This window comes from Marmota monax, unplaced genomic scaffold (assembly GCF_021218885.2).
Source record: "Marmota monax isolate L192 unplaced genomic scaffold, Marmota_monax_Labrador192_F-V1.1 WCK01_AAM20220418_F8-fsc00092, whole genome shotgun sequence".
In the NCBI taxonomy this organism is placed as follows: Eukaryota; Metazoa; Chordata; class Mammalia; order Rodentia; family Sciuridae; genus Marmota; species Marmota monax.
This window is the reverse complement of record NW_026692583.1, coordinates 5444098-5463435: the sequence shown is the minus strand read 5'-3', so window position 1 is coordinate 5463435 and position 19338 is coordinate 5444098. Positions and strand designations below refer to the sequence as shown.

At 42.3% G+C, this 19338-nt stretch overlaps 1 protein-coding gene across 1 annotated transcript in view; it reads left to right on the top strand.

Moving 5' to 3' along the window:
- Fbxw8 (F-box and WD repeat domain containing 8) overlaps positions 1–19338 on the top strand; it is a 107196-nt gene that overhangs the window by 28327 nt on the left and 59531 nt on the right. The window contains exons 3-5 of the mRNA XM_046446231.2: positions 366–530; positions 4420–4508; positions 17182–17339. Coding sequence (XP_046302187.1) covers positions 366–530; positions 4420–4508; positions 17182–17339 — 412 coding nt within the window. The remainder of the gene's footprint in view (positions 1–365; positions 531–4419; positions 4509–17181; positions 17340–19338) is intronic.

Below are 19338 nucleotides of genomic sequence, written 5' to 3'. Positions count from 1 at the left end.
AAAAGTAGAAATTCTGTTCTGAAGAGCTGTGTATGATTATGTAGCTAATTACCGTGGTAAAGTTCATAATTTTTTTTTTTGCATTTTATGTACTTGTGTATTTTTTCTGTCTCATTTGTTAGATAATAATTTAATCAAGCAGGCTAAAATGTGAGATTACATGGTGGTACAACAATTTTGAAATCTTGAAAGATAAAACTGGAAACATTTGCTTGTATTTTTTTCCACCTCGGAGTGTTTTGTTAATGAGACATTTTATACTGCCATAAACCCAGGGCAGTAATAGAGGTGTTGATTGATTTTTGGATGGTGAGGGGCCCTTCTAATTGCAGATTTTGACATTTGTGTCACTTCTGCTGCTTTAGGTGAGCAAGACGTGGAAGGTGATTGCTGAAGATGAGGTGCTGTGGTACAGGCTGTGCCAGCAGGAAGGGCACCTTCCGGAGAGCAGCATCTCAGATTATTCGTGCTGGAAGCTCATCTTCCAAGAGTGCCGAGCCAAGGAACACATGTTAAGAACCAACTGGAAGGTAGGCAGTGGCCAATAACTTTACCTGTGGAAAAATAGCTTGCAAAGACATGGGAGTCCAAACCTTTAGTTGCAGCCTGAGGTTAATTGCCAGAAGTAGAGGCAGAGGGGTGTGCTGATCGCTATTGATGACCTGTTTTGTCCCTCCTTGGAAGATCTGCCTCTGTTTTCAGTGACAAAGTTTGAGAGCATCCCCCTATTATCCAGGGAAGGACAGCTGAGGTTGGGCTGCCTGTCACTTCCCTCTGCTGGTTAGGATTGTTGGAGTCATATTTGATATAGCTCTCTCTCACTTTTGACACCTTCTTGGAGAGTCCAAGAAGGCAGAAGCACCACCTGCACACAAAAGAGGAGCTACAAATGCCATTTTAGTAACTGTAAGAGGGAGATCATTTCACATCCTTAAGAGCTGTCTTCTCTTCCCTCATGTAACCCACTGGCTTGCTGCCCTTGCATTTATCACTTAAAAGTCTCTACAGAAATATTAGATCACAGCTAAGAATTTGCACAGAGAAGTGTTTCCATGGATAACTGTCGAGAAGCGTGCTACATAGAGCTGTGAGAGGCATGACAAGACAGTGGTGTGCAGCAGCATTTCTTTCCTGCCCAGGAAACTGGATATTCATGAGTAGAGAAGAGATAGAACCACATTCTTCTCTCCCATAAAGTCAATCCTAATAGACTTTAACATGAATGACTTTTGCTCATTACTGATGGTGACATATTGCCTATGTGTATGTCTCTCCCTAGTCACCTCATAACCTGATTAGTGACTGATATGCTTGATGAGGGCAACCTCATGCAGTTCTAGCAACATTAGCCAGAGCAGTGTCTCTCTAATTCAGGGTTGCTCAGCCCCGGCACTAGGGACATTGGGCCAGCCTCTTTTTGTAGGGAGCTGCCTTATGCATTGCAGGATGTCAGGCAGCATCCCTGGCCTTTACTTACTAAATACCAATAGTATTCTCATCCTCCCCCAAAGTTGTGATAACTCAGAATGTCTCCAGATATTGCAGATGTCACATGGGGGCAGAATTGCTCCTTGTTAGACCTGCCATTCTAAGGAGAATTAGTACAGGTATTTTTTCTTAGGACATTAAGACACCACCCCTAAGAAAGTCATGCTCTCCCCACAGTGTTTGTTTGCATTCACCAAAGGTAGTAAACTCATTTGGAGGGGTCTGTTAGCTCTCTTGCCTGTGAGCTTGGTTAGGTCTTATGATGGACAGACATAGATGAGAGGCAGGCAGGAAGGTTTGACAAACAAAGCCATTCAGACAATCAGGGGCAAGGAACAGAGAGTCTGATCCCAGTAGAAGAGGCTGCTGTTCAGGGGAAGCTCCAGAGGGGGGTTAACGTGGGCCTCTCTGTTCAGAAAGGAGGGATCCTTTGAGATTTATGAATGTGAGAGCTGGAGATATTCAGTGTCCCTTAGATTGAATTCAGAGATTTCAGATCCTGAGGGAGAAAATGGCAGCTAAGATTTTTGCTTCCTCTTTGATGGCAGAGAAGACAAGGCAGGCAGGCAGTACCACCACCTCATTTGGGCTGGGGATGACAGCAGTGAAGCATTTGGCACCAAATTACAGTTTTCAGGTTACAAACAATTTAACTAAATGCCTATTTATTGTTTTTCTCTAACAAGCACAAAACCATATGCGCTCAAGGAATGTTTGTCCACTGAGTGAACTGGGTATTGCTACAGGCAAAAGTGAGGGAGACTTCTCTTTGGAGTGTCTCTGGCCCATTTCCTGACACTGGTAATAATGGGGACTATATGGGTAAATTTTTTTTAAAAGCTATTGATAGTCCTTTATTTATTTATTGACATGTGGTGCTGAGAATCGAATCCAGTGCCTCACACATGCCAGGCAAGTGCACTACTGCTGAGCCCCAGCCCCAGCCCAATATGGATGAAATTTTAAATGATGATTCTTTCATTAAGTATAATGATGGGATTTTACTGTAATTTTAGAATGAAGGGGTGCTTCATCAGAACATGAAAGGTCGCATTAGGGTACACGGCTTAGCTCTGGCCTGCCTCTGTTTTCTTATATCTAGAAGGGGCTTACACCTAACACTGCTCCCCACAGTGAGGCAAGGACATCCATGTCCTAAGTCTAATGCTCCTTCTGCTGAGGAGGCCATGCTCGGTGCTCAGGCAAGGCTGTTCTCAAGGCTCTTAAGCCTTTGTACACAGATACACTGTTCCCATCCTATTTATGGTAGATTTTAGAATGGGTTGGGCAGGTGATTTGGTTTGATACCTTCTTGGTCAATGCCTGGGGAAAGCTCAGAAGGAATCCCAGAGTTCTCAGGTCACTCTGTGTAGGGGTGACCTGTGAATGCATGCACTTATCTGCACCTGCAGTTCACCCTGGAAGTGATTTGATGAAGTGGGTGTGGGGGCCACAGTGTTGCTCTTCCTGGGGTGTGCATAGTGTTTTCTTTCACCCTGGCATTCTGGGACCTCTATGACTAAAATATCAGTGAGGGATCAGAGCCCAAGAAGGAGAGGGAAGCCCCCGGACAGAATGAGTCAGTGCCAACAGCAGGCAGCTTTTCTTCTCAGGCTCTCTTCTTTCAATACCTTTTTTGTCAAAAGAGCTCTTCTCTCTGCTTTGTAGCCATATCCTTCCCTTCCCTCATCATGACTCCGCAAGTCGGAGAGCTCCTATTGGATGGGTGCAGTTTTATCCCTCAACTGTAGACTTGATCCTCAGATGAAGTAATGACCACCATTGCAGATTCTCTTGCCCAGTTTCTGGAGTATAACTGCTTAATAAACATGGATTTAATGGGATGAATGTCATCATCTCTTCCCTAATATAAGCAATAATATTAATGTCTACCTTTATTGTATGATAAGAACTGTGTGTGACACTTGGGAACACTATTTCTAATCCTGGGCCAAAGCAGCAGAACTAAAATTATGATCATTTGGTACTTTTAAATTCCTATATTCATGCTTGCTTTTTGGCTTAACTGTCTACTCTTTCACATTTCCCACCTGTAAAGACTTTATATCTCTTCAGATTCCCTTGATTTTTATTTTGAAAGTAATTTTTTTTAAAGAGAGAGAGAGAGAGAGAGAGAGAATTTTTTTAATATTTATTTTTTAGTTTTCGGTAGACACAACATCTTTGTATGTGGTGCTGAGGATCGAACCCGGGCCGCGCGCATGCCAGGCAAGCGTGCATGCCAGGTGAGCGCGCTACCGCTTGAGCCAATCCCCAGCCCCTGAAAGTAATCGTTTAATATGTTTTTTTCAATCAATAATGAATGATCTTGGAAAAAGAATTCAAAAGTCAGAGTAGCACACATAGTGGAAAATAACACTCCCTCACCTCTCTTTCCACAGACTCGGTTTAGGTTAAGTTTAGGTTTTAGGTTTTCCATGGAACTTCTGAGCTCAATCAGAAATGTCATCTTTTCTTCTCTCTTTCTATCTCCTGGTCTTTATCTCTTGTGATATGTAGTGTTTTCATTTTATTGAGAGTCCTTGTAAGAGTTAATAGGTACTTTCTCTTTGCTGAACTGAATTTTTAAACATACTTTATATGCTTCTTCAGATACTTGTGATTACCAGCAAATGTGGTCAGCTTACTGTGGATTGTGGCTATTTATGTGCACATACTTCCTTTATATTCAGTGATCTCCTTGAGGACAGGTCCAGCATCTCACATGACCTTGCCCTCTGGTTCAGTGTCTTTGATGTATGTGGTAACTCGAACGTGATGTTAGTTGCCATCTTTGTCCTTTTGAATGCCCAGGTAACTTGAATAAAATTCATGCCATAGAAAAATCTCTGTGGAAGGAGGGTGAAGGTGAAGTGCTTTGTCTCCTGGCTGCCCTAAGAATAGTATAAACTGCATCTTTTTCTCACACAGAATCGCAAAGGTGCCGTGAGTGAGCTGGAACACATTCCTGATGCGGTTTTATGTGATGTGCACTCTCACGATGGTGTTGTCATTGCTGGGTAAGCCAAGCAATTTTCACTTACTGCTCTTCTTCTTACAGCCTTTCATTTTTCAAGAACTGCCCTCTGAGCACAATGACCTTATCTTCCTGTGAGAGCATGTACCTTCCCCAGTGACAGCTGTGCGTAGGGAGGAGAATCTCTGACTCTCTTCTTTAGGATTTGAGAGCTCAGTAGTAAGTAGAGAGAAGCAAATAGTGTGGAGCAGATTTGTGATTCATTTGTCTTAATATGTCTTTCCTGGCTTTTAAATCACTCTCGTGGCATGTTATGTTAGATTTTCATTAAGGCAAGCAGTTTGTGTTTTATGAAGACATAAAAAAGTCAAGCAAGAATAATAAGTGTTGGCACAATCAAGTCCTGTTCTTATTCTCTTGTTCTGAAGCATTTATTATGAGGAAGGGCTGCGGCCACACATAATCTTCCTTGCCCACCACATAGTATGTATTTGCTATTTAACTTGTCTGGAACTAGGTTTTTTATGTGTCTCCATGGCCGAGAAATTTAATTTTAGCTTCTGTAAATTCCTTTGGCTTCTGTTCCAAAAACCACTTTCATGAATTCTTCATGTTTTACTACAGAGGTGCATTTATGTATTTCTTTAATGAACTATAAGAAGATCAATTTTCTTTGTGGATTAGGAAGGTGTCTTGAACTACAGTCTGCAGTTGTAAACTTTTGATTGTATGCTTTTACCATCTCAAATTGTATGCCCAAATGTGAAGACCCAAACCCTTAAACTTCTGAGTCTCCATGGGCTTTGGCTGAGCTGCCTCAGTGAAGGTCCTACCTACAGGAAACCAAAAACCAAAACCAACCTTGGCTTAGACTTTTTCTTAAAAAAACTTTCCTTAAATAGCATTCCTTGAAGAGCACTATTTGAATTGAAATTCCAAATAGATTATTTAAATATTTTATGATATGCCATGTCCCTGAAAAATTATTTGTTTTAAACAAGCTATACCCAGGAGGGACAGTTCTTTTTGGCTTCTGTTTCACTGGCTACAATTTAGAGGTTAATGTCCTTCTTGGGAGAACTGTAGCACTGTTATTTTTAGAAAGATTAATGGGTCAAAAATCTGGAATTCCTTCCATCCAGTTATCAGTAGGTCATCAGGCTTCTGCCCCTCATGGCTGAAATGTGGACCTCAGAGCTCACGTTGTGCATGGTGCTTCCATCCCCCAAGTCCGAGAGTCAATGGTTACTGCATAATATATTTGTATCCTTCTGACTTAAAGAGTCTCTCTCTGCCTGTGTAAAAAGATGCTTGAGGACAGAATGCTGAGATTGGACTGAACAGTCCTAAAAAGAGATTAGAAATAGAGGAGAGACTTTCATCCCGAAAGCCAGTTATACAACTTTGTTATCTGGTCATGGTCTCTGAGGCCAGGTGCCAGTCCTCCTTTCCCTGCCTCCCTGCCTCCCAGCTCCCTGGAGGTCTGTTCAACGCTGCAGATTAGGCAGCATAAAGCCCAGCAATGGCAGAGTTTTGTGGATCGATAAGATGAAACTTGAGCTGTGGGTCAGAGAGGCTCCTCACAGCTCCTCTTTCTAAGAACCTTGTGTTGATGGCTTAGCATGGGATCCTTCAATCTTGCTTGTATGTAGAGCATCTCGTGTTTATCATTAAAATTTTATCTGGTGGTTACGATGCTTGTTTTCTGGGTCAGCTCTCGAATCCCTTTTCATTTGAGACGATGGTGTTTGTGGTTACCTCATTCCCAATCAATGTTGTATTCACCAGGCCTTCTGCAGTTATGCATCTCCAAGGAGCTTCTTAAAGAGACATGCCACCTCACCTTGCTTTCTCTTGTACTTACCTATGTTCTTTTCATTTCCCTTCTGCCTTTCCTTTTTCTCTTTTTTACCTAAGTGGAACCTGTTCAGAAGTTTTGTTTTATGTAACTATAAACCATTTTTGCATTTAAACCTATTAAATATATCTCACAAAATTGGTGGAGAGCAAAGATTTGCAATATTTCTTGCTCTTTCCATCTTTTCAGTTCTCTGTGTAAATGTCCTAGGGTTGAAGTCAAGTTGCACAGGACTAGGCTAACTTTTCTTGCAGTTGGACTCACAGTTGACCCAGTCAGTGGAACCTTAGTCATTCACTCATGAACTCACTGACAGATGGTGGAGCACCTGTCATGTGGCTGTGCCCCCCCACCTGTGCTTGCTTTTTCAGCCATGTGCAGACATTGTTTCTTAAGCTTTTGATCCTGCAGTTTTTTGTCCAAGAGTCTTTGCTTCCCTATCTTAAGAATAATCTGTGGTTATCTTTTCCTGATGTGCAGAGTTCATTGACATTTGTTTCCCGTCTACCTTTTTCCTCATTACTCCCCTCAAGTACACTTTGGGTTTTTTCATGCTGTTCTAGTTAGTCATCTTTGATCACATCTTTGTTTTTAAACTGAGAGGTAATTCACATACTGTAAGATTCACCTTTTCAAAGTGGAAAATTGGGTGATTTTTGGTAAACTCCCAAGATCGTGCGGCTTCCGCCACTGTTTTAATTCCAGAACATTTCACCACACTGAGCAGAAACCCAGTCCCTGTCGTTTAAGGCCCGTGCTCCTCCCAGAGATTTCCATAGCACTCTAGCCTAATAAACAGCTGCCCTGCACCCAGCGCTGCTCCTCTCACAGCACCTGGACATGTGCTTAGCTGCAGCACCTAGAGCCGCTAACCATGCGGCTTTGTTGTCTCAGTATTTTTTTAAATTACTGTTTCACTCAGAAATAACATTGAACTTTACAGCATGGATCTGCTTTCTAGTAATTTCTGAGCATCTTAGCTAGGGGTGCTCTGTAATATTCCATGACATGCTCTGTAGTGCTTGGGTACTATTTTATTGGAATAAGCACAAAAATTTAATATACAGATGACCCCCTTCCTCCACCACTTATATACTCCATTACAGTGAGTAACTGGAGAATGCCCATTTTCTCTTGTTTGTTCTCTAATTTCTTAGTTGTTTCAACTTAAAAAATTATATGATTTTAAACCTGGAAGGAACCTCTGGTCTAGTCCCAGAACACCCAACTGTGTGAGTTGCCAGAGGCAGAGCAGGGCGTGTGTGCACCGAGTGCCTCTGAGACCTCCACAAAGCCCTCATTTGCTAGTTTTGTTCAGCTAGAGCTGTTCTATTATTGTGTCATTCTGGTTTTTCTTTGGTGGTATGCATCTTTCTTTTCTCTTTAAAAATAATAGTGGAGCTAAAACCATGTTCGTTTGTAAAAATATTATGGAGTGGAAAAGAGAAAGCCACTTAAGTCCTACCATATAGCGTAACTTATTCTGTTGTTATCTCTGGGGTGTGCGGTTTGGTTTTCAGTTGGTTTTTCTATACATTTTTTAAAAATAATATAATCATAGCCTGCATTATTAAATCTTTGCCCTTTTTCTCCTCACTAAGCTGGTGAGATTTTTTTCATGTTGTTACTTTGCATTACCTTCTTTGATTGGTTGTGAAATTCCATGAATAATTATACCCTAATTTTCTCATTTGTTCCCCTAATAGTGGACATTAAAGTTATTTCCTACGTTGTATTGTACAGTCTCACATAGTTTAACAATGAGGGTATGTTTTGAGAAATGTTTTGTTGGTAAATATTATAGAATGGACATATACAAACTAAGATAACTGATATCAGTAGACCATATAATCTACTAGGATCACATCGTATATGTGGTCTCTTGACCAAATATCTTTATGTGGCATATATTTCTATAATGTTATGAATATTTTATATACAGAGATTTGCATATTTTTTCTTATTTTAAAGCAGTGTATGTATAAGTATTCTTTATTTGAAAATTATAAGACACGTGTTATTGTAGAAACTTTGAATTCTGTGTAAGAGTGTAGGATTAAAGAGTTAGTTTTTCCATTGTCCTTGCATTCCAGGTTATATTCATTCATAGGCTAAAATCCATAAATGGGATTACTAGATTTAGATAAATTGATTTTTATGATTTTCCAGGTTAAAAAATTGTTTTTAAATGCTTTCATAGCCCTCAATTTCTTTCCATTTTAACCATGTGGTTTGAAGTTCGCAAACTGTCCCTCAAGCTCACTCCTGCATAGACCTCCCTGCTTCCTGTCAGTGCCAGAAATAACGCTGAGCCCTCTGAGGTCATTGGTGGTCTTTTGGTCGGTGAACGAGTAGACTTCCCTGCTGAGCCTCTGCCAGTGCTGCATCTTGTTGTTTGCACCATCTTGAAAAGGTGGAGACCATATAGTCAGCAGTTTTGTACCCTCGGGGCCTGAAGCCAGTCCTGGCACCTAGAAATCTGGGAACCTCAAATATGTAGAATGAAGACTCCTCATGCCGCGGTGAGCCTGCACTCTGGGCTCCCTTTGGCCTGCCTGCACTCTGTCTCTAGCCCTTCCTCTTGCCTTTCTGCGGTCTTGTCTGGTCACTTTGCCGCCCTAAGCAGCATCGCAGAAAATGCCTGAACTAGCAGAAGTTTCTTCATCTGTAGCTGAGCAGTTGAGACATAGCAGTGACCTTCCTTTAGGAAGAATTTGTGTTTAGAAGTCTTCAGTCAGGGGCTGGGGCGGTGGCTTACTGGTAGGGTGCTCACCTAACACGTTTGAGGTACTGGGTTCAATCTTCAGCACCACGTAAAGATAAATAAATTAGGTATTGTGTCCATCCAAAACTAAAAAATACTTTTTAAAAATAAAGTCTTTCAATAGTACAGAATAAGCCACCTGACTTTCTATCAAAACCCCATCTGTCTGCATTTCCTGTGTGATGTGATGGCCCCCTGAAATGCTAATGAGGTTTCATGTGTGTTTTTTGTGTATTTTAGAAGAAGAGATGTTATCTAGAAAGTTGGTTGATAACAAAGAGATTGGGAAATATATCTTTGCTCCTTTTTTAAAAAATTATATTTTGGTTTTGGGTAGTGACAACACTTAGAATAAATGTTTTAAAAATTATGTGTTGGGACTGGAGGTATAGCTCAGTGGTAGAGCATTTGCCTGGCATATGTTGGGCCATGGGTTTGATCCCCAACCCCAAAAACAAAATAAAATTACATGTTTTTCTTTTTTTTCATTGCGGAAAAAAGAATAGAAGAAAAGGGGGCATGACAGACAACATCCCTGTTCTATTTGTGATGCTTGGACTGTTCTCCTTTTCCCCAGCTGCACTCTGGAAGTTACAAGTTGCAAACAGATGACATCATGAGTTCAGAAAGGTCACAGTACAAGACCTGGTTGGGGGGTGTCAGGTAGGGTTTGCCATAAGTAGTGAAGGAGAGCCACCTAGTGAAGGAGAGCTTCCCAGGTAAACCTGGGAAGAGAGGCAAGCCTTGGGCTCCTTGGAGGCCCTGTGCCAGCTCTGCTGTCATTAAGCTAATAGCTCACAGAAGCTTTTATCAGATGCCCAGGAGTATGGTGGTGTTTTGCAATAAACTCCCTCCTCACTGTTACTTAAAATCATACATCTGGAGCATTTCAGTTTGTATAAAGAAACACATTTTTTAAAATTTTCACATGAGAGGATCAATTTCCCCTCTTTTGGTTTAAAAAAAAATATTAAGCAACCTGTATGATGAAGTTTGTTCAATACTTCTAGATGCTTGCGCCCTGGTTTTCCTCTACTGTGATCTGCCTTTTCAGCATGAGCTCTTGCTCTTACTGGAAGAATCAGTGACTCTTTATTCAGGTTTCTCCTCTACCAAATGGAATTGGAGGGAAGAATTTATCATTTAATGTTGCAAAAATTTAGCTTCCTTCTTTCTCTAAAAATATTTAATTGTCCCATTTTGTTTTATTCCCTTTGAGGCAAGTGTGCCTGAGAAGATGTACAACAAAAGGCCTCCCTCCCTCCCCCACCCTCTCAGACAACATGATGAACTCTGGCTGTTGCTTTGGCTGCCAGGCATGACCCAGTTCAATATATATATATATATGTATTTTCCCCTCCCTTTGGCAGCCCTGGGGATCAACTGCTCTCTGAATCTTTGATAGCTTTAGTTTGCCTTTTGATGCTTTTTTTCCCCATATGTATATTTTTTAGTTGTAGGTGGACACAATACCTTTATTTTATTTGTTTTTATTTTTATGTAGTGTCAGAGATTGAACCCAGTGCCTCATGCATGCTTGGCAAGCACTCTACCACTGAGCCACAACCCAGGCCCCTTGTAATACTTTTAACATTAATAATTTTATCATTATTTTACAATTAAAAACTATTAGGAAATATTCGTTTAAACGTAGTCATCTAAGGTCACTTTTGGAGTGCTTTGCTTTTGGCCATTTCTTCCTCCATTTTTCCCACTAATTGAAAAATGTACCTTTATGTGGATCATGTGGCATTCCAAAGTGTTAAAAGAGGCTTCAATCTGAAATGGTATATAGTTACCCTGAATTTGAAAATATTTTTTGTTCAGGAACTCACAGTGTTCCTAGAAAACTGCTAGTTTCGTAATGCCTGTGGATTGCCCTGAGGCTCTTGAGATAACAGACACTTTCTAAATGCAGCTTGGGATGAAGCTGTGTTAGATCACCCATGTTTATACGTAACTCAATGTTTATACGTAACTCAGGACATGCTTTCTGTCTTTCTCCTTTTCAGAAAACAATTTCTCTTTACAGTTTTTCTTTCAACTTTGTTTCGTATGCATTTTTTGTTGCTGCTTATTATGTCACTGGACTGTTTCCCATAAGGAATTTGATCATTACCCGTTAGGGACCTCTTTTTAAAATTATTTTTACTTATTTATTTTCTGCCGTGAGGTATATATGCTCTTCTAGTAAATAAGTCTGAGGTAAGATATTGATAAGTGACTTGAGTAGAGCATTACATTTATTATATCTTTAATGAAGGAGCCCCAGAATATCCTTAATAAATACTGGTGAACTCATGGCTGCATTTATCCATCTCTGCTTCTCCAAGGAATAAAGGGAAGGGCCACAGCTATAGTAACTGCATGATCATCATTGACTCTGACTCTATTGATTGTGATTAACCAAGATGTATGGAAAACAGTTTTAAGTGTGTGGTGCACGTATCTCGTAAGGTCCATTAAGACGTTCATTATTTTTCAATTGATGCATCTCAACCGTACTCAATGTTTGCTGTAGTGCATTTCTGCAGAATGGCTGCACTGTGGGATTAAGTTCATTTTGTTAATTGCATAATGCAACACAGTCATATTTTATATAAAATAGTAAGCAAATACTTTTGCTTTAGTTGATTTGTGATCTTTGGTATTATTAAAGAAAGTATGGAACAAGTAAACAGTTCTTAAAACCTCTACATGCTGAGGGCATAAGTATCTCCTAGAATGTGGGTACTTTACTTTTAGGGGCCTCTGCCTGATTGCTCAGCAGGCTTTAAACCGCCTCCAGCTTCTAGGCTGAGTCAGCAGATCCCTTTACTCCATCAACATCAGCATATGGATGAGTCCTACACATTCCTGGGCATTCCTTGCTTGTGAGAAGCGAAAAGGCTGACCGGATATGACTAGGGAGAGCATGGAGTTGGGGAGAGCGGAGCACCAGAACACACCGGAGAGGCACCTCACACATACTCAGCCTCAGGCCAGGTCCCTCCTGGGAAGTGGTTTTCAGCTGAGTCTGGAGGGATGACCAGGACTTGGTGGGGTTGGGGCAGGGGAGTTGCCTTTTCTCACTCCTGAACCAGTCATGGTTGTTAATAATTCACCACAGCATTTACTTTTCTGGTGAACTGGATGGAGTATAGCTTCAGAATCCTTCTTAACATAGGACTCTAGGTAGCCACTACATTTTTGTTTGTTTTTTCAAACACACAAATCATTTACTGTCCCTGGCCTGAAGCTGCTGTGAGTGCCTGATCAGAATTGAATTGGGACTTGATTTGAGGTTGACTGCTTGAGTACAATCCTATAAAGGGTAAGTGTTACCAACTATTCTGTATGTCCTCACACAGTACCTGTGAAGCGAGTGTGGCAGCTTGATCTGCCCCACCCCACGCTCTTGTTACCAGCTGATGAATCTCCTGTGCTGCTTCTCACCTTCCAGTTGAAATATAGTGGTGAATTGATGGGTTAGGGTTAGGGGTTATGTCCTGCAAGGCTGAGTCACAATGTTGAAAACAATAAATTCCTTATATTGCACTTAAATGGAGATGGCTCTTAAAAGCAGTATTTGTTTAAAGACACTGTCATCTGAGGAGGCAGAGTGGCGTGCTAGCTAAGCAGCACATTGATAAAACCTGGGCACATTTGATTCCAGCTGTGCCTCTAAAATGTTTCTTGTGACCTTGGGTAAGTCACTTAACCTTATTTCTCAGCATTCTTAAATCGAAACACACTCCTCCCCATTGCATCTTTATGAAGAGCCATGAACAAATTTGTTTTTAGCAAATAAGAGCCGACACCTGGAAGCAAAATGGAAGCCCTGCTGGATATTCACACAAGAAGAAAGGCTAAAGGTTATTTTTAGCTATACAGAATTTCTTCTTTTTCTCCTGGCCTCTTAGTGCAAATAAGTAGTCTGCTTATTGGAAACTTACTAGTTAATGAAAGCTCTTTGGTGGTAAATCATTTTAAATTGGCAATTGGCTCTGGCATGCCAAGCTTGGGAGAGGCTCTGTTCCCGTTCTTTCAACAAAAAATCAGCTGTGGTCCCTGACCTATTTATTTAGAGGTAAACTCAGCCTTGCCAAGCATGAAAAAGACTGGGAAAGCACACAGCTTCACTGTGTCACTGGTCTGTGCCACAGGCTGGGGCACATCTTTACTCGTGTGGAAAGGCTTCTTTCTTCGGTTTTTCTTTAGTGTTTTTACATCAGCTAATGTATTAGTTGCAGTTGTACTTTGCAGACACTAATTAGAGCCATCAACATTGGGGTCCAAAGGCTTACTGACAATGCAGCTATCATAGTGGTGTCTTAATTGGTTGAGTGTAATTGTCATTAGGCAGCGATAAAGACATCTGGAGCTCTAGAGAAAAATCAGCCTTTTTTCCTACTTCCATTCAGTATCTGTTCTTGCTACTCCTGGCCAGTAGTAAGCTCCTTTAGATCCAGGCCCCTCTGCCACAACCAGTGTTCTGCAGTTGTGAAAATGTGAGTGTGCTCATGAGCACCACGTCTCACTCCCTTGCTGTCATTTCTTTACTTGTGTTAGGCTTCATGGCCTGCGGCCACATCATGGCTCAGTACCTGCGAAATACAGTCTTTTCTTCTCCATTCCCTTCAATAAAGGAGTCAGTCTTTTATGTTTCACCTCCGGAGTCATCTTATAGCAAAACATTTATGTGATTCTCATGCTCTTTGAACTTGAAAAATGGAGTTAATTTCAATGAGTATCTATGGAAAATCTCCTCTGAGTGCTGGGAACCTTGTCTGTAGGCTGGCACTGGGAGAGGAGAAGAGAGGAGAGGATGTGGCTGGGGAGCAGGGCAGGGGCTGGCTTGTGGAGGATTTTCAGGAGGCCCTGTAATTCCGACTTCATTCATTAAGGTGTTCCGAGGTGAGACTTGGCCTAGGCTTCTGGAGTGTCAAGCACTGTTCTGGTCTGACTGTTCTTGTTGATGGAGGTACAGCAGTGAGCAAGACCCAGACCCTGGTCTCAGACACTGAGAGGTGAGTAGAGTAGGAAGAGGAACAGTTAGGTAATCACCAAATAATTGTCATAGAGACAAGTCCAGGCTGCTAGCAAGGTAGATCATGGTGGGGACATGATCTCACACAGAGGCTGGGGAAACTGGCAGTGTTTCCTGAAGAATGACTCACGAACACTGGTGTTTGGAGGGCTTGGCATAGCAGGGTTGACTGAAGATGGGAGAGGCTCAGACACAGGGGTGCTGTGACAGTTGGGAGTGTTGAGGGATTTGGACCAGGGTGCCATCTCTAGGAAGGAGAACAGAAACAGCTTGGCAGTGGTGCATCATGGCAAAGGAGGTGTTGAAGGGGCCTCTCTCTTTTTGTACCAGTGACCTGGGACTGACAAAAACATTGACAAAAACAAGGAATTCGGAATTAGCTAGTGTGGCAATGAGTGGGAGCTTTTGGAGGAGAACATGCATTTATTTCCATGTGCGGAGTCACTGTGAGTGCCCAGCTTCCTTCAGGGAAGCAGAGGCTCGTCAGCTGCCTTTTAGATATCAATAGAGCACTGTTCTCCCTGGGACCCCTGCCCTGCCTCTCTCCTCTTCCCTCAAAGTGAGAAATCAACAGTTTGTATCTCACAGTTCCCTTCTGTCTGGTTCAGAAGTTAAAGCCCTCCTCGCCTTTCCCCCTGCTATTTTGCAGTTTTGTTGTTGCTTTGCTGGAGCACTCTGTGTTGGGGGTACTGACTGATGGTGTTGAGGTGAGCACTGCAGCTCTGGCCACTGAAATCCTGTCCTGGACACCCTGCGCCTCCCGCTGTGCCTCAAGGGGGTGCCACAGAGAGCAGCAGGAAGCTGAGGGTGTGGTGTGGTACTCAGAACCACCCTGGCTCATACATTTCCTGGCTGAGTACTCTTTTCTCCTCAGAGATCCATAGTTCTCTGATCTAAATTCCCCTTCTTTCTCTCACTTGCCTTTCTCTGTATTTCTGAGAGACAGTGTCATCCTTTAACCTTTCTTTTCTAAACTAACTAGTTCCTTTTACCTGGAATTTAACCTTAAGACTCTAATCACACAGTCTAGGAATTCAAATGTCTCATTCAGTGTCTCTGAAGCTAAGCAAGTGCCCTTACTCCAGAGAACATCGCAAGTCATTTTCAGGGTGTCAGGTTGAGTGCGGTGTCTTGATGCAGTGGGGTGTGGGGTTTGTGTTCTTGAGTCGGGTTCACGGTTAAGAGGGTGATGTGGACAGCTTCCTGGAGAGCCTGGGAAGCCCACGAGTGTGCTTTGGCCTGGGGGATAGCCACAGCCTCCCTTGCTCTCTCATCACCAGGCTTAAGGACGTTGATGGTGTGAGGGTTCTGTGAGATGCTTATTTCTGTGAGCACTTCAGTGGTCAGAGAGGCAGCAGGCCCATGTTAGAAAGCACATCTCTCCTCTTCATCTCCGGCCATCACGTGTTCTCTCCAGACCCCATCCCCCAGGTGGAGAGCAAGTTCTTCAGCCTAGAGAGCTGGTGTGACAGGACAACCCGTGGATTGTGTAATACAGGCATTTACTATAAAGTAATAATTTGGAGGAAAAGCTATTAAATGAAAACAAAGCACTCCCAAATCAGTGTTTTTTGTTTCTTTATTTAAAAATCTCAACTGAGATTGAACTTGTGTGCCTGCTTTATACATGTTATGTCATAGATTTCAGTGATTAAATAGATCTGAGAGGTTATCTTGTTCAGTTCTACAGTGAAACCCCGAAGGAATAATGAATGGTTAGGGCCTTAGGAAGACTGAAGCCCTTCAGAATCACCTGCCTGTCTTTGTGATGTGGGCTCATCATGAGGTACTCAAAGTTACTTCCAACCTTAACCCTCCTGCCACTTGTTTTACATGTGGTATTAAACCTGTGTAACAGATGGAAAGGACTTAAATAAGGCTGGGCTTGGTGGTATACACCTGTAATTCCACTAGCTCGGGAGGCTGAAGCAGGGGGATTGTGAGTTCAAAGCCAGCCTCAGCAACTTAGTGAGGCCCTAAGTAACTTAGTGAGACCCTGTCTCTAAATAAAATATTAAAAAGGACTGGGGATGTGGCTCAGTGGTTAAGCACCTATGGGTACAAAAAAAAAAAAAAAAAGAACTTGAATAACTCAGTGGCAAGGCCATGTGTTGTGGTGCATGCCTATAATCCCATCAATTTAGGAGATTGAGGCACAAGGACTGCAAGTTACAGTGCTAGCCTAGGCAGCTTAGAGAGACCCTGTCTCAGGAATGAAACTGAAGGGCTGGACATGTGGCTCAGAGGTCGAGCACCTCTAGGTTCAAATCCCTACTACCTCAAAAAAGAAAGAAAGAAAAAAAAAGCCCTCGGTGGCAGACAGTGCCCCACTCATCATTGGCATTTTGTTACCCTAAGGGCCTCCTGTCTGAGCAGGTTCTGGCCCTACCTGGCTTTAATGGAGACGGTCATTTGTGGGAGTGGCAGTAGGGATAGGACCGAGCAAGTGCTCTTGTTTTCCAAGAGGGCACAACCAGTGTGCATTTAGACAAGAGTGTTTCATGAGGAGGCAGCGCTGTCTGGCTGCTAAAGGCAAGATTTAATTGTTTCAGCAAATCAATTAGTCTTTAGGGACTTTAATCAGTCAGATCTGATGCATGGATGAGGTATTAGAAAGCTTGCGCCTGTAAGACCATCAGTTCCTAGTATCCCAGCAGCATCTCCTTCTGGTGTGTGTGTGTGTGTGTGTGTGTGTGTGTGTGTGAAAGAGAGAGAGAGAGAGAATCTCTTTGCTCCTACAGATTTCTGCTAGTGAGCCCTTTAGTGGGAGAACTTGAGGTGGCAGATTGGTTCTAACAGTGTAAAAAGGGAAGCGAGGAGATCTCGATGCCCACTTTCTTATTATAGTTTCTTGTTTGAAATTGTCACCATTGTGCTGTGAGAATGTGAACCGTGTTCACAGCCTTCTGTCATCCAGTTGACATTTTCCCGAGTTGGAGTTACTCATCCAAACAGTGTCACAGGAGTGTTCCCTGCTGTCCAGATCTCACTCCCCTGTTGTTTCAAGGCCCTCCCCATTTTCTCTCCAATCCCATTTTGGAACCAAGTGTATCCTTCTTTTCCAGATATACATCAGGGGAAGTGAGGGTGTGGGACACCCGCACCTGGGACTATGTGGCCCCCTTCCTGGAATCAGAGTATGAGGAGGATGAGCCTGGAATGCAGCCATATGTCTCCTTTGTGAGGATCAACAGCTCGCTGGCGGTAGCAGCTTATGAGGATGGTAAGTAACGCAGCCCTCCTCCCTCTGAAGGGAAAAAAAGCTTCACAGAAATTAAGCAGCTGTGGCTGGCTCCCCTGTAATCCCTCCACACACACACGTGGGCACACACACACACACTCCTGCCTTTATGTGAAGAAGCTGGCGAGGAACCCTCAGTGCGTTAGCAGGCATTGGAACACAGCACCCATTAAAACTGGTGTTTAATTCCTACTGGAACTGTCGGGCTGGGCGTTGGTGCCAGACACGACAGGGCTGGCCAAGCCATCTTAAGCAAATAACTTGTTTGGTGTAAAATATTAAATATACTTGGCCTACTTTTCCTTTAGCCTCTGTTCAGTCCAAAAGGAATAGTGATAAGGGGATAGCATAGATAATCTATTGACAAATATGGAAATAGAAAAATAACAGTCAGTGCCTACCTTTTTTTGGGGCACTTACATACTATACAAGATATTTGATAGCAATGTGCTGTCTCTCTGGCACTGAGAGGGTTCTTTTTGTGTGTGAGCAACTGTGGGCTTATGGAACTAGGTGAGAATAGTCTAAAGTTAGTTTTTACAGAAGTAATGAAACACTTGGAAGTTTATAGCTAATAGAAATAATCATTTCAGTGGCCGTGGTATCCTGTAAGACCGCCACTCATGCTCCTCACGTCCACTCTGTTGGAAACTGAATCTCTTGTCTCCCCACTTGCCTGAAGGTAGACTGCAGTGTATTTCAGAATGTTAGTGTTCATGTCAGGGCGCTGGGGCACGTCCTCAGAGTCAGTGTGACATTGTCTGTTGCCTCAGAGGACAAAACTGAAGTAGCTAATGGGGAATTTTATATCTATATGTCATTCAAGAATGAAAATTAGAGCTGGATCTTTATTATTTTAGCACTGTGAATGCTCTTCTTTTGGCTTGATGTTAGTAGGCACTGTTGATAGATAGATTCTTGTTTTTTCAGCCTATAGAAATTCACTGAGCTGCTTCTGTCATATAGTTATTATTTCATCTATAGTTACTGAAATTCTGTAAACAAGCTTGTTTGCTACTTTTTAAATTATCAGTGAAGTTTTTTTTTTTTAATATAAACACCTATATGAAAGTTGTATCACTTTTAAGTTAGCATGTTTTAGAATGATCTAGGAACTTCTTGCTGCCACATACACATTGGTACACACATATTTTACCAATGGGGAAACAGGCCTAAAGCCAGCTAAGTAATAGATTTGAGGTTGAAGCCAGTAGTAAATCCAGAACTCTGATTGTGAATCCCAGATTGTACTAGGGGGGTTTTAGTGTTGTTTTTGCAATGCCAAACTCAGAGGCTCTTCTAGAACTGTGCACTCAAGTTATTTGTGCCCTTGTTTCATATTTGAACTTGCAAGGTACAGCTTGAGGTGATACTCAGGTATTCTGTTGGTTGAGTGTGTGTGCATTTGGTGTTGGGGTTTTAACCCAAGGCTTGGCATATGCAGCTTACACTTGCCTCTCAATTATACCCTCAGACCCTGGTTTTATATTGTTAATAAGAATTGTCTTTATCCCCCTCATCCCTATTGCTACACAGAAATATTGGGGAACAAAGTAGATATGACAGAAAATTTGTTTTGTTTGGTAAATATGTGGCAAATGATTGTCAAAATATTTCACATGCTTGGTTTTAAAATCATAATTGAAATTCAGATGGCAAAAATGTATATGAAATATATCAGAAGAGAAGCTGAAGTGCTGCTGTTACGTGGTCTTACATGCAGGCTCCCTCTCTACTCTTTTCAGCATCTTGTTTTAGTGCCTGTAGTGTTGCTCTGTGTGGCTGTCCTCAGTCCATCTGTTAGGGCCCCTGTTGATGTACATTTGAGCTGTTTAGGAAGTGATTGAAAGCAGTGCTGCACCAGGCATGGTGATGCACACCTAAAATCCCAGCAGCTCTGGAGGCTGAGGCAGGAGGATCGTGAGTTCAAAGCCAGCCTCAGCAACTTAGTGAGGCCCTAAGCAACTCAGGGAGACCCTGT